This window comes from Uloborus diversus, chromosome 2 (assembly GCF_026930045.1).
Source record: "Uloborus diversus isolate 005 chromosome 2, Udiv.v.3.1, whole genome shotgun sequence".
Taxonomy (NCBI): domain Eukaryota; kingdom Metazoa; phylum Arthropoda; class Arachnida; order Araneae; family Uloboridae; genus Uloborus; species Uloborus diversus.
This window is the reverse complement of record NC_072732.1, coordinates 27,835,026-27,853,427: the sequence shown is the minus strand read 5'-3', so window position 1 is coordinate 27,853,427 and position 18,402 is coordinate 27,835,026. Positions and strand designations below refer to the sequence as shown.

The 18,402-nt window shown below is 32.0% G+C and overlaps 1 protein-coding gene across 2 annotated transcripts; it reads left to right on the top strand.

Annotated features, from left to right (window-relative positions):
* Nucleotides 1-186: 186 nt before the first annotated feature.
* LOC129216937 (F-box only protein 28-like) lies at nt 187-18,402 on the top strand. 2 transcript variants are annotated; one of them, XM_054851155.1, is made up of 6 exons: nt 187-283; nt 1,877-2,096; nt 7,954-8,202; nt 9,791-9,983; nt 14,609-14,756; nt 17,539-18,402. In XM_054851155.1, the coding sequence occupies exons 2-6, from the start codon at nt 1,905-1,907 to the stop codon at nt 18,020-18,022; spliced, it is 1,266 nt and encodes a 421-aa protein (XP_054707130.1). In that variant the 5' UTR covers nt 187-283; nt 1,877-1,904; the 3' UTR covers nt 18,023-18,402. The 2 variants fall into 2 exon arrangements, with proteins under 2 accessions (XP_054707130.1, XP_054707131.1); XM_054851156.1 differs by lacking the exon at nt 187-283 and adding an exon at nt 333-584.

Sequence of the window (18,402 nt, the reverse complement as noted above, 5' to 3'; positions counted from 1 at the left end):
CAGAGAAGCGTAGATTAATTCTTTCCCTCTTCCATGATGTTTTTTTTTTAAATATTTTGTTTAAAACTAATTAAATTAAAAGAGGAATTCTTACGTAACTAACGAATTTAAAAAACGCCAATCTGTAATCTTTCGGGTGAACTCTCGGGTGTACCGGGCTTTAAATGAGCCGATTCAACTAATAGACTCCTCCTCTTCTAGGCACGTCAATTCTACAATTTTTAGATTTTTTTAATCCTTTTTTGTTTTCAGAATGCGGTAGGATTAATGATTGAAAATAAGAGTATGTTCAGGCTTAATGGCCATGTACCTTTTTTAATTTTTTTTTTCTTTTCAGTGTACTGAATTGGTCTTTAGTAGAACAACTTTCTAATTCAATTTTCCTGCTCAAATATAATATTTGAATATTTGCTAAGTGTTGAGGAAAATCTGTAAATCATTTCTTGCTTCAATAGTTTACCCGCTATCTTTTTTATTTCTTTAAGTGCGTAGTGAATGCATTACATCCATGCATAGGAACTGAATGAAATATTTTAGTGAGATTGTTGCGCTGCTGCGCTAATTTCCAAACAATTGTTTATGCGGTAGTATTTCTATTTGATTAATTTCTAATTCTTTGTATATTGGTGCATTTTGATTGTATATTTGTCTTACGTTTGAATATAAATGTCATTCCTTTTTCAGTTCAATTTCAAAGCGTACAGAAAACTACTAATGGTGCAAGTCTTATCATATTACTATTCAAAAGAAAAACTTACCCCCCCCCCTCCCATTCTCCGTCTTCCATTTTTTTTTTTTCATTTTTCTGTTTTGCTCTCCTGTTATTACCATACTAGTGGTACCCGCACGGCTGTGCCAGTAATAGAAAAATTAAAAGGTCTTTTGGTTCGCCTGTATATTTACAAATAATGTATGGTGAATTTTCTCGCCAATTGGCTTATTCCCATGCTAAGGTTCCACGTTATGATAATTTCGAAATTTACTCGCCCATCTTATGATATTTTTGTTCTTAAAATTGGAATAGGAAAGGAACCGCATCGAATTTTCGAAAAATCGCTTCGAGGTGCATACCCCCATGCTGTAAACTAACTTTGTGCCAAATTTGATGAAAATTAGCCGAACGTTCTAGGCGCTATGCGTATGCGCATCATAGAGATCCAGACATCCTCCGGACAGACTTTCAGCTTTATTATTAGTAAAGATGTCTACCAATGCACCGTATTTTTGTCTAAAATTAACACCCCCCCCCCCTCCTGAAACAAAATCCTGTCTATGGCCTTGCTGGGGAATACCTCGTTTTCCCATCCTTATTATAGAATGTTCATCCTTTTCACTTCTCTAGCCCCTCAGAAGAATGTTAATGGTTAATATAATGCTCCTTTCCTCTTTAAATAAAAATGATGGCTATAGAACTTTCAACAAAAAAAATGGGGTTTGCCTTCTCCCAAAAGTAGTGGTTGGTTGGGGGAAAACTGGTCACATTTGGATTTGCGGTCATTTTACATGAAAATCTGCAAGAATGTCGTCAGGAGCTTTTTGGGAGGGGTTTTTTTGCTGTGTTATTATTTATACAAGGAAATCCTGTTACCCCAAACACCAACGCAGTGATATACCATTTCAATAAAATAAATTTTCAGCACAGATTACATTCCCATTACATTGTTTGAAATTCCCGATACAATGAACAAAATCTGCAGGTCCTTGAAGTTCGTTGTTACGGCATTTGACTGTATAGTGTCCTTGTTTGTATAAAATATGGTTATAAAATAAGAAAAATAATTATTACTTGTTTAAAAAATGTTGTTTTAAAATTTAAGTTCTAATTATATTAATTAGTTTTCAGATAAGAAATCTAAAAAATTAATTTTGTTTTCAGGTAGTGTGAAAATATTTTGCAAATTCTGATGGCCGATAAATTTGATAAAATGCAGCCAAGTTGTAGCAGTTCTAGCGTTGCTATTGCTTTAGAGAACAGTGTTGCTTCAAGTGATGAACACACAGAAACAAGTAATACGAAAATAACTGATTTGCCTGCTGAGATTTTTCATACGATTTTAAGATATCTATCATTTGACAACATAGCTAAAGTTAGATTGGTAAGTTATTATTATTTTTTTAAATGCTGTTTTGCTCTTTCAATCTAGCCCAGAAACAGTATGACGTGACACTGCAATGTATCTCGCAGATTCTTGAGACTGGCTGCCGACTATTTCTCAGTTGAGGCGAAAAAAAGCTAAACTTTTTAAAGAAAAATAATCTTAAATATTAGTTAATGAAGATTTGTGAAATCTACAGGTAGCATAGTACTTGTAGTGTTTTGGTATAGCGTCTTGTTTTTATGCTGCTAACGAGAAACCTATATAAAATTAATGGTAAACATAGGCGGATTTAGGACTGAGTTCCTGGGGGGGCAGGATTTTTTTTTTTTTTTTTTTGGAGCAACATTTTTAATTGCCCTCCCCCCTCCCATGTTTTTGTCTGTTTTCTGTGATGCATAAGGCCATTCTTTACTTTTTTATGTGTCGCTTTCATTACTGTGTGTAATCATGCTGTCCTTTTTAAATTGACCTTAAAAGAGAGGGGGCTGGTATTAAGAGAGTGACGCAGTGCTCCCTTTTAAGTGGGATATAGTATATCTCCAGTTTTAGGGGGGCCTGGGGGTTACTCCCCCGGAGGAAATTATCTAAAATGGATATAAATTCTGCATTTTGAGGTCTTATAAGGGTTAATTGGAAATAATAGGCAAATAATTTTTTTTTTAAAGTTTTACGCTTTAAAAGTGCTTTCTGATGCAAGTTAATACTTTAAAAGAAATGGTGCACTGATTTAGAGAATAGGTATCAAGAAAGTAACATACTACCCATTTGAACAATTCTTAATCTATACACTTGATAAGAAATAAAATTGAAGCACACTTTGCTTAGGAGTTTCAAAGACTTGTCTAATTATTTTCAAGGTTTGGTTGGTTAGATTGGGTTTTTGGCTCAAGAGTCCTTGTAGGCTATACTGCGCCAATTCTTTTCAGGGATTTTAGAACCTATTAATAATTTGCACTTTCCAGTCTCTGAAATTGAGTAGTAGAGTATACAGTTGTACAGTATTGTTCAAACTTTGTAAGAAACGGCTATTTCAAGTTTAAAAGAAAAAAAATAAACTTTAACTTCCTATTCAAAAAAGAAAAAAACATGATATTTTTTTTGTTATAAGATTTTGGAAGATAAATTGTTACTATATAAACTCCTCCCAAAACTGGGGGGCATTGTCCCCTTTGCCCCCCCCCCTCCCCATAAATCCACCCATGCTCTTCTAAACTATTCAAAAACGAAAAAATAATGATTTTTTTTTAATTTTTGGAAGATGTGTTGCTACTACATAAAGTCCTCCCAAAACTGGGGGGCATTGCCCCCCTCTGACCCCCCATAAATCCGCCCATGATGGTAAAATGCATTAAAATAATCAGTATTGGTTTATCTTGCAGACTATTTTAAAAGTTTTAATCTGTCGCAGGTTGCTGTAAAAAAATCTGCTTCCAGTAATTCTAGTATTATTTCAATCCTGAAAAGCTCTTACATTTTTCGGTTCATATTTCCTATGAAAAATGCCATCTTTTTAAATCTGTCATGGGAAGTGGGGTTTTTTTTTATATAATCATTATTAAGTTTATTTAAAAAGCTAGTAAATAAAGCTGTGTTTATCTATTTGGTTGACATTCGGTATACAGCATTTTAAAAGCCAGATTCAGCATTTAGAGGAAGAACACACATCGCTTTATGGTAAAATAATGCTAAAAAAACTTCCATCCTAAATCTAGAGGAAGTGTTTTGATGCAACAAGATAGAAAGGTTTGACTGATTTTTTGAGGAAATAAATCTGAATTTTTAAGTTGTGTGAATACATCAGGGTTGGTAAGAGAATCTGTTTTTTTTTTTAACTGAAAGCAATTTTTGAAGCTAGGAGCGGTTCAGGATTTCTCCTCTGCAAACTCTTAAAAATTTCAAAGTCAAAAATGTTGAGGCTGTCTTTAATTATGTAAAAGTGGGGAGAGGGAGGTTAAAAAAAATAAAAAATGAGTCTTTAAAACACTAATTTAGGCAATCTTTGGTGAGTTTATGAGAGATGGTTTTGGTGTTCTAACTTGAAAATGTTTTGTAGCTGATGTATTAAAAACTGTTTGAGGCTATACTTAAATGACCTAAGAAAAAGTGAATTTGGGACTCTCTCCCGAAAAGTGTTTGTAATTGAAGCCTTCAAACTTTTAAGCTGTCTTTTGCAATGTCAAGAAGGGGGGGGGGCTCTCTTTAGGCGAAATTCCGAAACTGGAGTCTAAAAAGCGCAACTTTAGACCAACTTGGGGTCCCCCCCCCCCCCCCGAAAAATATTCAAAGTTGAAGTATTCAGAACTCATCTTTAGGTCGTCTTTGGAGGACTTAAGAAGACGGAATTCAAAGGTTTTCTCTCAATAAATTTGGAACTTAAATTCTTAAAACTTCGGTGATGAAAAGGGGGGGAACGGCAAATTTAAGTCAAATTTAATGAACTTAGGGGAAGGAGTTTGGGTGCTCTCTTCCCCCAAAATTTCTCTGTGCTGAAGTATTAAAATGCTATTTTGGCTATTCTTGAGTGAGTTAAGAGATAGGGAATTCAGGGGGTGGGAGGGGGGGGGTCTTTTTTGAAACATTTTAGAAATTGAAAATTTAAAACTTTGGGTTGTCTTTGGTGATGTGGGGAGTTGCTCTTTCAATGGGAAAATAAATCTTAAACACAAACTTGCAGTCTTTAGTAAACACATTGAGGGGGGGAGGGGGTATTCCGCTGCCCAACCCGAAATAGTTCCGTTTCTGAAATTTTAAGAGCTTTGTTTTGGGCTGTCTTTGAATGACTTAAGAGGTAGGGTATAGGAAGCTTCTTTCAAAAAGTTTCCGAAATTAAAGTTTTAAAATAAGTCATGTTTATAAATAAAAAGGTTACTATTCCTAGAAAAAAATTTAGAAACTGAAACCTTAAAAATTCAAATTTAGGACATTTGTGGTGAACTCAGAGGAATGGGGTTCAGGAGTTCTCTTCCGAAAATTTTTTGATGCTGAAATATTTAAAACACCACTTTTATGCTATATTTGAGTTCCTTAAGAGGAATGTGATTCGGGGGCCCTGCCTGGGGTAAGGATTCAGTTCTATTTTTTTTTTAATTAATGAATATTAGAAAGTGTACCTGGTTTAAAAAATATATCTACTTCAGCAGTTTTTTTATTGCTAATTTCACCACCTGCTATCTTATAAAAGAATTCTTTTTCAAATGAAGACTGTAAGGTGCTAGTCCATTATCATTAGTCGCCCATACATTCCCCAACCTTTCCTTCTTTTCTGGTTTGTTGGCGCTACCTTGGCTAGACTTTCCGATCAGAACTGATTTATGTTGCAAAAGGGAAAATCTTATGTCCCAAGCGATTTTATTGCTGCAATAAAAATGTTTACGATCGGCAAAAAACTAATGGCAGGGAGCTGCAAACACTTTTACCCCTAACATTATCCAACATCGTCTAAAACTGGAACTTCAATTTCGAAATATTGCCGAAGGAGGGTTCCTGAACTCCATCCCTTCGATAATGCAGTCAAAAAGTGTATAAACATGAGAAAGATAGAGTACGATTTCGTTTTTAAAGCTTCAATTTCAGGGAGAGCCCAGAGCGTACCCCACCCTCCCTTTCTCTAATGTTTTTGAAGGAAGGTCGTCCAATATTTTGATTTTGGGACTATCACTTTGAAATAATTGATGTAAGAGTCCCTGAACCCCTTCTTTCCCTGAACTTTACCAAACTGGCCTACCATTGCATTTTTTGAACCTCAATTTTAAAAAAAATCTGGAGGATCACCTCCAGACCCCCCGTTATTGGTGGTTTTTAGGTTTTTTGGAATTAAGATATCAAGATGCTTAAATATTACAATTTAAAAGGCTTAAAATTCAAATCAAACACAGATTCAAAAACTGGCATTGTTAAAAACCTACAACATTTATACACATAAAATTTTTCCTTAAGCACGCATGCCAGGGAGGGGGCTGAAAATATTTTCCGTCTTGAATACATCACCACACTTGCACCCATGGTTCAGTCCTTTCGATTGAGGACACGCTCCACCCCCTGTACTGCAGGGTCTGAGGTTACACAGATCCGGGCATGTGCAGATGGGAGAGATGTAGTAGTGTTAAAACTAGTTGATTCAGTGTAGAAAAAAGACATTGTACTGGTTTCTTTCTTTTTTTACAACTTTTATTTTATTGAGTTGACATTCTCAGTGTAAAATAAATTGATTTATTAATATTAAACATGATGATAAAAAAATGATTAATGAAGATAAAAAGGAAAATTGCAAACAGCTATTTAATAGGAGAAGCTAAAGAGTGAATCCATAGCTCATCAGCCGTGGAGGATTCATTAATTATGGTCAAAAGACCAAAAATTTAACTATGAACTAGAAGAGAATGTTTAAGCTCCAGTACATGCAATATAGAGTAACATTGGGCAAAAGCATCACTTGCTAAACTAAAAACAATAAACTAGAGCTCAAATAAAGCTCAATAAACTAGAGCTTAATTTTATGTAATTTGTTTAATACTTGGAATTTTGTTTGCTTAATTTTATATATATATATATATATATATATATATATATATATATATATATATATATATATATATATATATATATATATATATATATATATATATATATATATATATATATATATGGATCATTCTTCAAAAATTGCAACTTTTCAATCAATTTGTCAGTAAAACTGAGGAGACACTGAAAAGTCTAACTTCCTTTTTATATTTCTGATAAAAAATAAAATTGTTTCACATTTTTCATTTATCTTGGGAATTTGATTCTTTTCATTTTTTATTGTTATTGAACTTTGTCAAAAGGCTACTTATAATTTAAGTTTCATTTCTTTCAAGTTGAAAACATAATTTCAAATTTTTTATATTAGATTCTGTGATTATTTCGATTGTAAATTTGCAATAAAGATCAAGACCAGTAACTACAATTAAGTATAGTTAACTATTAGTCTTATCCAGCATTATGTCCCCCCAAAAACTGCTTTATTAGGAGGAGGGGACTGCAACGTTCTATACACCAATCATGTTTTCTTTTTTTTATTTTATTTTTTAAAAAAATTACTGTTGTACTTATTTCTTCAAGGATGTCACAAATGAAATATGAATTTTATTTTCAACTGGAGATGAAACACACTGAGGCATATATAAATATATGAGAATGTAACATTTTAGCATTTTGCTAACATTTTTCCATCAATTTTAGCTTTATGCTAAAGAACTTTTGAACCCAGCTTAAACCCTGTCACCAAGTGACTGACAAACCTAGATTTTAAATTTCATTGTAAAAAAAAAAAGTATAATCCTTGACACTTGTTCTGCCAATGTAGAGGTTTAAGGTCTAAAAGCGATAAGGTGTTTTTTTACCAGTCAACACTGTAGGGAAAATCCATTCTTGCAATCAAGGAGAAATCAGATGTTTGAAAATGCACTGTCGTAGAGAAATGATCCGAATAACCATGGTCTGTTTCGAATTACTTGTGTTTCTTACTTAAACTATAAATTTTGATTTTTGGGTATACATTTTTGTACAAAGGTACTTTGGTTCCTATATTTTCTGAGACACAAAAACAGAAAAAACTTGTGCGCTTACACAAAATCCAGTAAACTTTGAAATCGGTTCACTCAAAAATCGGTTAACACAAAAATTTTTGCCGTCCCCTGTCCAGTTCGAGTTTACGAGGTTTGACTGTATAAAGATCTACTGATTTTCACCTGTTTTTCAAAGAAATATCTACTGATCCAGGTATCTTCAAAAAAATGGCAGTGTTGGAGCTCAATTTTAATTTCTGTGTTTACTATATAATATTTCTTTTAAAATAAAAGCCTTTTTTTTACAGGTTTCACAACACTTTAACAACATGTGTTCAACTTTACTCAATTCAGAATTCAATCATTTACGAGTAATAGTGCAACATAAATTTTCAAGCATCAAAGCCCAAATGCCGAGAAGAGAATCTTCAAGAAGGAAACATCCCTTGGCTCGGGAATGCGATATTATTGAGACATTGTTCATGAGATTGACGCTGTTACATATGACTTTTGGAAAGCATATGGAAAGAAAATACTGTTGCTTTTTTGCAGGAGAAGTAAGTTGTTATCACAAAGTATGTTTAAAAGCCTAAACTGTTCATAACATAATGCAGATGAATTTCATAATTAGTTGTGTTCATAAGTTCAATGTAAAAAATTGCTGAATCTATCCGCATAGATGTGATATTTTTGCTCTTTATTCCTGGAGTTTTAAGCTTTTACTTTTAATTTTAACATATTTGAATACAAAGAATCATTATGTATCATAATATAAAGTATCAGCTTGCTAAAAAAATGCACTTAAAAAGTAATGATTTGTACTACAGTAGAAGACCGTTATAACGCACACCTTGCGACCAGAGCTTTTGCGTTATATAGGTTTTTGCGTTATATAGATCATTTCACAAATTTTGAAACTAATATTCAGAATATATCTATATATTAGCACTACAGAATGAGTTTTATCTGCAATGAGTATTAAAGCACCATTATTACAGTTAGTTATTCACAAATAAATATGTTTCACAATCAAAATCCTGCACTTATGCTAGCTTCATGGTTTGCAGAACAGCTACACTTTCAAGAGCCATCTGGCATTTTCTGTTTACTATGAGTACTAATTTTCAATTTAAAAGCTTTGAAATAAGATGGAAAGATGAAAATTTTTCAAAATTTAATTTGCCTAACAATTTTTATGTTTGCAAAGCAAAACAGAGGGATTTTTCAAACTTCAAACCCTATTGTTTACTTTTGAAAAGTAGTGCGGTTTATAAAGAATTGCGTTATATAGGTCGGCGTTATAACGGTCTTCTACTGTATATATGTTGAGGATATGACTTTATAAATTGCAACCCTTTATTTTATTTACTTCTGTGAAATATTTTTCAATATTTATTTTTCCACTGTTTGTCGTTCAATTTGCTATACTATTTGGTAATATCATTTGCTTCAATCCAATATATGAGGTATTGATTTGTATTAATATCATTCTTTAATCTTTATTTCCCCAGCGTATTTTGTAGCACTTGTCATTACTTAATGCTCGTACTAAGGAGTGCTAATTTTGTGGTTCTTGTGCCATAATTTTACATTTAAATCAGTGCTTTAGAGTAATAAGTTATTCTTGTTATTAGGGTATTTTGCAGTAAGTTATTTAATTTTTGTTCTGAAAAGCTCAAATTTTACTATCTTGGGCTGTAAATGTATTTCATTTGCATGCAAAATTTTGATTAAAACAAATATTCTGAAAACTATTAGCTAAATTCAAGTTGATTGTTTCGTAAATTTTTATTTATTTTTTCAAATTTTATTATTTTGCATTTCCAAACCATTCAGATTTTCTTTTTCTTTGGTGAAGAATATTTTCTGTTTTGGTTCAAATTAATTGATGTAATAAATTTCAGACAAATGATTTGTGTACATGAGAATTTACTTTTTACGTGACACAGCTTTCTATTTATGTGCCATTCATGTAACCATGTTTTGAAAATAAAATTGGCAATGAAAATGAAAATAATCCCGGAAACTTTAAACTTATTTTTCCATTTCATTTTGTGAGCTATCAAATTTGATTAATCTGTCAAATGTTGAGTATTTTAATTCATGTTGAATATTCATAGATTCTCATATTGCTGTATGTATTAGATTTTAGATGAAATCCACAAAATACTAAATTATGTGGAAAAGAATTCCGCTTTAAGTCGTGCCTATAAAGTTACTGATGAGCTTTTTGATCTATCTACTATGGCAATGGAGTATTTTAAGGAACACATTGAACCTGGCCTACCAGAAGTTTCCTACTTCTCTACTGATGTGTTTGAATACCCAACATTCAGTTGTAAGTATACTTAGTAAATTGTTGTGTTTAGCAGGACTTCAATGACCATGGTTTGTGTATTATGAATACTTAAGAGTGTCAAGTTTGTCGCTATCAAATTTTATATATTTCAATAGACCTATGCCCCTGAGAAAGTAAGAATAGTAGTTTGTCACAAAATGCAAATATGGTGAAACTTGGATTTTACGTCCCCCGAATCTGTGTTTTCTCCACTTTTCACATTTTTTTTCATCAGGTTCCAGTTTTTCTAAATTCTAATAATATTAATGTAATCCAGATTGTAAGTTTTTGATTTTTGAATTTCCTACGTGTTACATTTTCCCTCGAAACTAAAAAAAAAATTCTAAAATAAGCAATATGTTTCATTTGTGCTTTTTTTAAAAGATAATCTACATTGTTGGAAGTTAATCAATAAAAACAGAAATGTTGCTGCTCCATCCGTATCCAACCTAATGAGCCTGTTGTCCTCCCTTCTCTCTTTTCAGTATTGCATTGAAAAGCTTACAAATCGTGAAAGACTATTTTTTTTTCTTATAAAGACCAGGAAAAAAACTAGCAAAGTATTTCAATCCTGGAAGCTGCTGCATTTACTTTAATCTTGGTGACTAAAAAACAATCCAATATTTGGACGATTTTCAACCTAAACACCTGGATTTGCAACTAAACGTGTTAAAATGATATGCATAATAGTGTTCCTTTCATAATATATTGATACTATACCTTTTGAAAGTCATTTTTACTACCTTTATTTTTGACCAGCAATACCTGCACGGCAATGCCCATGCTAAGAACTTAAAGGAAGTCCATTGAATAAAAAAAAATCCCCCCCCCCTCCTCCACCTTCTGGTGTGAAATGGTAATTTTTCTTCAACTAAAATGCATACACACCTTTTCAGAAAACCTAATAAAGTCTCTGGAATTTGAAATTATTTGCCAAAACATATAAAAAAATTAACAGTAGCTTTAAAACTCGAAATAATCCTTCAACTGTTTAGTTCAACCCTTAATGCATCAAGCAACCATGCTACTGTAGCCTTGCCCTTTAGGGAGTGAAGCATTTTTTTTTCTGCAATTAAAATGTTTCACCAAATAAACAATTCTCATATAAATAATAGCCAATGATCGAGTAGCTTGCGATCGAGTTAGCGCCACAGCATGATAATTTGATTTGGTAGAGTTTAACATGCAGGGAAAGGCTTTATTGTGACAAGACTGAACTCGATCCGGTAACTTAACTGTTTTACTGGTAAGACTCATTTTAGGAGAGCGAAGAAAAGTAAAATTGGTCAACAATGACCGCTATCTACTGAAGTTAAGGGATGATCCTCTGGAGTTAGGGTTAAAACTTAAACTACCAAAATATCACCAAACAGACAATTGCTGCATTCAAATGCAGAAGCAAATTTTCACCAGTCAAACCATGACAGGCGACTTTCCAGTACTATAATAAAAAAGTATTAAGAACAATCACAATTGAAAAATACGACAAATCAAATAAATTACTTAATAAGTAACTATCTTCAACTATGGGAACAAAAACAAACGTTGAAGTAATAAGGAAAACAAAACCTAATAGAAAAATCGTACAAAATCAAATTATTTATCTGAAAAACGCATTCAAATATCAGTTCGCTGACCATAACAGTCCCACAATAGCGTAGCATCCGAGCCATGCGACATGGTTCCTCGCAGCTATCAACACTGTCGGCCAATGCCCTCTCAATGAGTTAACTTACCCCACAATCTATTAGGAATTCATAGAATTAAACAATTAATTAAACATTTAATTTGCAATTGCAAATATTTCGGTCAATCTGATTTTTAAAAAAATAGCCAATGGTCTTCCATAGTAAATGGACTATTCAACAGAAAAAAAAATTTCAAGTCGAACCAATAGTTCCTGAGATTAGCGCGTTCTAACAAATAAACTCTTCTTTATATTATTGGTATAGGTTTTTGCTCAGTTACTCTTAATGATCAATTTTAATAGAGAAATCAATTGGTAAATTTAAGTTTTTATTTTCCTCATACTGTCACAAAGTATGTCTTTTTTTTCCCCCCAGTATTATTATTAACTTCAAATAATTCATAATGGAGCAATAGTTTTAAAACAGTTAAAAGTCTTTTAAAATTGTTGCTCCTTTTTCAATCTAGGCAGTAAGAAGCAGAGGAATGTAAGTGGACATTTTCAAGTTTTGGGCAAATCGCGTTTAAAGTTTTGGTCCTAAGTAAGCTTTAGTTGAAAAGTTTTTCTAAACCGTGCTGTACAGCAACACTTACCAGGGCTACTAGTACTATCAGTGTCCTGAAACAGAGAAGAAGTTCAGCTACCGTTTGTACTGGGTATCTCGAAATTTTCAATTTTGGCACTTACACTTCATCTGCCTCAACTGTAAAATGAGAAGGCTTTGTTGCATTTAAACTTTTAAGATGAATGCATCAGTAATTTAAAATAGATTTCGGTCTCATCATGGTTTTTCATGCCAGCATGATGTAAATTTGCTATTTTAATGATTTTTTTTTCTTGTATCGATGTCACCAAAAGAAGAGATTGTTTGTGGAAGGAAATGTAAATTAGAATGTAAGCCAAATAGGAAATATTTATTTTCTGCGCAGAAAGCAAAAAGGTGTGTGCTAAAAATAAATATCTTCCAACAAAATTAGAAGGTTTAACAAATATGCTATCTAATTTGGGACTATAAGGATGTAATGATCTCCAGCACATGAAAAGAACATCTTTTTTTCCCTCTATGGCAGTTTTCAGCACTGGAAGCTACACTAATTATTATTTTATAAGAAAAGAAAATGTTGACAATAAAAATACACTATAAAACCAAAAGTATTGGGACACTTTCAAAAATTCACATTTTAAAGAATTTTTCGAGAAATAAAAGATCAATCGCTTTGTAACTTTTGTCGCATAAAAGGTATGTTTTTGCTGTCATTTTCCATTAAAAGTTGTATCACCCATACATTTATGGGACCAGCAACAAAATGAAAAAAAAATAGAAGTGAACATGTTTTCATATGCTTGACATGTGCAGCTTGTAGCAACGAAGAAAAAACATATTTCCCTGAAAAATGTATCCATTACGCTTATATTAATGAAAAATTCCTCACCTCCGGGACAGACCATATCAATATTATTTGTGAGGTGAAAATAAATGATGGAGGTTAAATACAGTAGACCCTCGTTTTACGCGGTTTCGATTATACGCGGTTTAAGATTTGTCAGCTTTATTTCATTTTACGCAAATGAGTTTCGGTTTTACGCGGATTTGGCAATGCAAACAGATAACATTTTCCTCTCTTTCAAAATCCAAACTCTTTTAAGATTGCAGATTACACGTAATAAACTGCATTTTGGCGTGCTAATAACCGAACTTGGACCTCTGGAGATATTTTATGCAATTGGTTCCAGAGCTCTTTCCAGAAGTAAAATTATTAAACTCACACAGTTCAGAACTCCCTGGAAGAAGAGCTTTTAGGAGTGACAAAGGAGGCAAAACCAACGAGGATACTGGCTTCGGTGACACACAACCAAAAACGTTCACATTGAAAATTTTGAACCATTCCTAGACAATATAAATAATCTTTCTGATTTGTTAGTGAAGAAAGATTTTATCATGGAAATGACACAAGTAATCATGGATCTGTTAATGCTCTGCAAAGAATTAGAGGAAAATTCTTAATGGCTGCCAAAAGACTATCATAGCCAGCTCTTCTTTATAAACAGAACACAAAATTAGTTTATGTTTTCTTTATGCACGTTGTGCATAAAAGTCGATATAAGTATACATTAAACTTATTATACAATTAGTCATCACTAGAATGAAGTATTTTTTTTTAATCTGTGGAACCTAACTCCTATTTTACCACTACTATTACATCTCAATTTATGCGGTTTTGATTTACGTGGCATTTCCGTGGAACTTAATAACCTGCCTAAAATGAGGGTCTACTGTACATCAATCTTCACAATTATAAATTGCCAGTATATTCTCAAATTTACTAAATATTATTTTTAACTCATATTTGAACTAAAACAATAACTACTAATTAAGCCATACTTTAATTAAGAGAGCTTAATATTAAATTCCCACTAATCATTAAAATTGCTCATTGTTTGCCCAATTAACAAACTTACTACTTTGATATTAAGTCGGCCACAATTTTTAAACATTAAAAAAAAATTTCTTTTTTTTATTTCCGTAAAAAAGGCATTTTTATTTATTTTTTTTAAAATTTATGAGTAAAATAATTGGAACTTAGCTGGACCATTGTTTAAGGTTACTTCTAGTAGATAACACTTTAATGTAAGAATGAAAAAAAAAAAGTTTTGAAATTGAAAAATATTTTCATTAAAAAGCTACGTTTTCTGGAGAATGACCCTTCTGTGACAAAAGTTAAAAAGCCATTGGTGAAACCCTTTAAAATATGAATTTTTGAAAGTGTATCTCTATTTGTATCTCTTCAAGTTATATAAAGAAAACTAATATTTTTCTTCTTTTTGAATTTTTATGGCTGAGCATGTGACTGAAAGTATATTACCTGTTTTTTAATGGTTGTAAATAAATTTCTTATGCTCTTTATGAAAAACTAATGTGCAACCCTTTTAAATATAGGTTTTTCATCCACCTCAAAATCTCATCTCTCACTTATTCAAGAAACTGCTGGGGGTAAATCCAAAACTTCGTTGTCCCCTCCATCTACTCCAAATCCAGCTAAGGGTTTAATCAAGAGAGTGAAAACAATAAACCAATTAGTAAAAAAGTAAGTTATTTGGTAATACTAACTTTTAAATTTCTATGAAATACAAGCCCTCAAATTATTCTAGAAAACAACAATGAATTAAACAAGAAAATGTATCTATAAAGGAAAGGGGTTATTTTAGGGGAAAAAATTGTTGTTCTATCTGTCAGTATGTTTGGTGTTCAGTTAACAGGGTTCCCAACTCTGCTTTGTGATTTAAAAAGTGATGTATTTTTGAAGTTTTGTGTTATTTGCTACTAAAACAATGCAGAGTAACGTGCAGGGAAAGGCTTTATTGTGACTAGGCTGAACTTGATCCGGTAACTTAACTGTTTTACTGGTAAGACTGTCATTTCAGAGGAATGAAGAAACAAAAAAATGGTCAACAATGAACGCTATCTACTGGAGTTTAGGGTTAGTCCACTGGAGTTAGGGTTACAATATAAACTATCAAAATATCACCAAACAGGCAATGGCTTCGTTCAAATGTAAAAGCAATTTCCACCCATCATACCTTGACAGGCGATTTTCTAGTTAATTTATAAAAACTCAAATGAGGTATAAGTTTCATTTAATAACCTTGCCATCATGTTATAATCATTATGACAATGTTACTAATTAACACCGGCTAAAAAAGGTTCCTAATTTAATTGGCTTGAAATGTTAAAGATATTGTTACAAATTCTGTAAATAATAATTATTTTTGTGATTAACTTGTAGTATTCTGGCTAAATTTGGCGTTTATTCCATTATTTTTCATCTAAAATTATCTTAGTGATGTAACCTGTAAATAGTTTCTTGTTATGAATATATAACCCCCTTACATTCGAATGAAGTTTATGGTCCCTTCATGTCTGAATGATAAGATTTGTAAATGGAATCAAATCAAAACATCCAGAAAGAAATAGAACTTCTTGGAACTTTTCAGAGTGGTATAAAATGTAAACTTTCCAAAGCGGTATAAAACACCACAAATCCTGTGAATGGGGGAGTCAGTTTGTTTTCTAACTCTTTAGTTTTGTTTTTCACTGCTGTCTGTGAATGTATTAGTGCCTGCGCTGTGATTTTCGAATTTGTTCTTTTCACATATTTTGGATTTAAATGCGTGGTGTACTGAGTAATGTAGGAGAGACTGGGGATACTTGATCCCCACTTTAGTTTTCAATTTTTTTCTCTGCCGCAAATTATCAGTTAAAAGAAAAAAAAAAAGTATGTGAAGAAAGGTAATTTTTTCCTCTATCTGACAGTGTTTTATTAGTTGAAATGAAACAGTTTTGGTAAAATAATTTTTTTTAAAAATTTCATAAGGGGATCATGTATCCCCACATCTTGGGATACATGGGGGATACTTCATCCCTCTGTGAAAATATATAGACTTTTTATTAGATCAGCAATTTATTTATGGATTTTTGTTTTCTAGAAAATGTTTCTAAAAAAACACAATTTCTAATTTTCTTTATTAGATTATAATAATGTGAATACAAAATAACATAGTTTCAAATTTCACTATGTAAAAAAAAATGTACACAACTTTCATGAACTTACGTTTTTGATCAGTTTCTTATTATCGAATACAGTTGTGAACAAAATATTATATTTTATAAATAAATCTAATAATTTTTTTAAAATAGCGTAATGAAGCTAAAATTACAACAAATTTAAAAAAAAAATAGGATGACAATTACGAAAATTATCTTGCAGTAATAAAATTAAGAATTTCATCATTTGAATTGAATTTTTAAAAAAGAGGGAAGAAAAATGTATCAGTGTACTCATAAGAAAGAAAGCCTAGCTTATATGTTTTCAAAACCTGAGAAGTCAAATGCTAACAATTCGTTTGTTGTAGTTCTTTAAGTTCCACTCAACCCAGCTGGATGTGTGCAGCGAACACATTTTGTCAATTTTTCAGGAAAAATATATTGATTAAACAATGAAGGTGACAAGGTTTGGTTATGGAATCGCATCCGACGGAAAGGTCTTTCACCCAAATTGCAGGTCACATTGAAATGCATCCTATAAAGTCCTTAACTGACTGAATGACGTCGTAGTGAGGATCCAAAAATCAACTAATGCAAAACCTAGGGTTGTACATTATGATCGGTTAGCCCCATATTATGGCCATAGCTCATGAGTATTTACGTAAACAACCATGGTTGAAAGCTTAAAAGTTGTAGATAATTTTTGCTTTTAATGTTTAGTGATATTTCTTGTTATTATTGTGTTTTCTGTCCCATGTATTAATTAATGTGTATATTTGTAAACTTGTGATATAACTTTGGCGTCCTTTCTGGGGATTGTACGGCCCGGTATGTGCAGTCCTTAGGAAGGGGGGCAATGTTACAAATTCTGTAAATAGTAATTATTTACAGAATTCGTAACAAGATTTTACGTCCACGGTGCATAATATTTATGAACTTAAAAGCAGATTAACTGGCCTTGCAGTTTTCAATTTCCCTGGCCTTGCAGTTTTTTTTTAACCCCTCCAAAAATTATTTCTGTATCTGCCCCTGCATGAAAGGGCTTATAACTGAATAATTTAAAGGTTGTTTTGCTATTTATCTATTCCCTGAAATATTTACCACATAATTATTTTTGAAATTTTGTAAGAGTAAATTGCTGTGAAAATTAAAGTAAGTTAAAAAACAAAATTTTAAGCCGTTTTCACACACATCGTGGATTTTGGAGAAAAGCTTTACAAACTCTTGTAAATTTATGGCACTACTAACTTTACCTAATTCTATTCTACCAGAAGATACTTTTTACATTTTATTGTGTGATTTAAAAATATTTCTCTCTATTTCAGACAAGCAAAAGAACTGTCAAGTGTCAAGGCCTCTGTGAAAATTCTTGCGCAAAAGATTAACTCCTTAGAAGAAATTGTGCACCAAACAAAATGGCAACAAAAGAATTCTGAAGGGTCAATTATACCCGAAATGAATGAAATGTTACTGGGATTGAATTTTTGTAAGCATGAAATAGATGCGCTTAGTTCTGAGTTACCAGAATCAACTGCCACAAGTGAGTTAAACAATGAAATCGAAACCTTGCAATCTAAAGTTATTCCTGCTGTCAGTGAACTTATTTCAAAAGAAAACAAAAGACAATCTACTGTCCATGGATCTCATACACCCAAATCTAGCACTTCCAGCTTGAAGACTTCTTCTGAAAGATGCAGGCCGTCGAGTTCTAGTGCAAGATTGTGTCACAGTCGTAGGTTGCGTAAGAGGTCTTCAACTGTGACAAAGAGTGAATATGAATTACAAGAGAAACGAAGGAAGCGTACATGATTTTTTAAATTTGAAATATTGACTTATCATGATAGCATAAATCAATTCATAAAAGCACTTTTGAAATAATTTTATTAGCAGTTGAATCAAGAATTTTTTATTTGAAAGATAAGTAGCCCTTTCATGTTAAATGAACATGACTTTATTTTCCATTAATAACTAATGCTTTATTTCTGTGGATCATAGATTCATTTGGTTTTCCTATTTTTATAAAGTGAAATTAAAGCAAGCTTTAAAAAAAAAAACTTTTTCAGTTTATAAAATTGTATATGTTTCTATGCATATTATATTTATTTATATGCTTAGTGCAATGTTTCAAGTTTATTAATTTAATTGCAAACATTCACTGTCATACATGTATTAGCTTCATGATGCTTCAT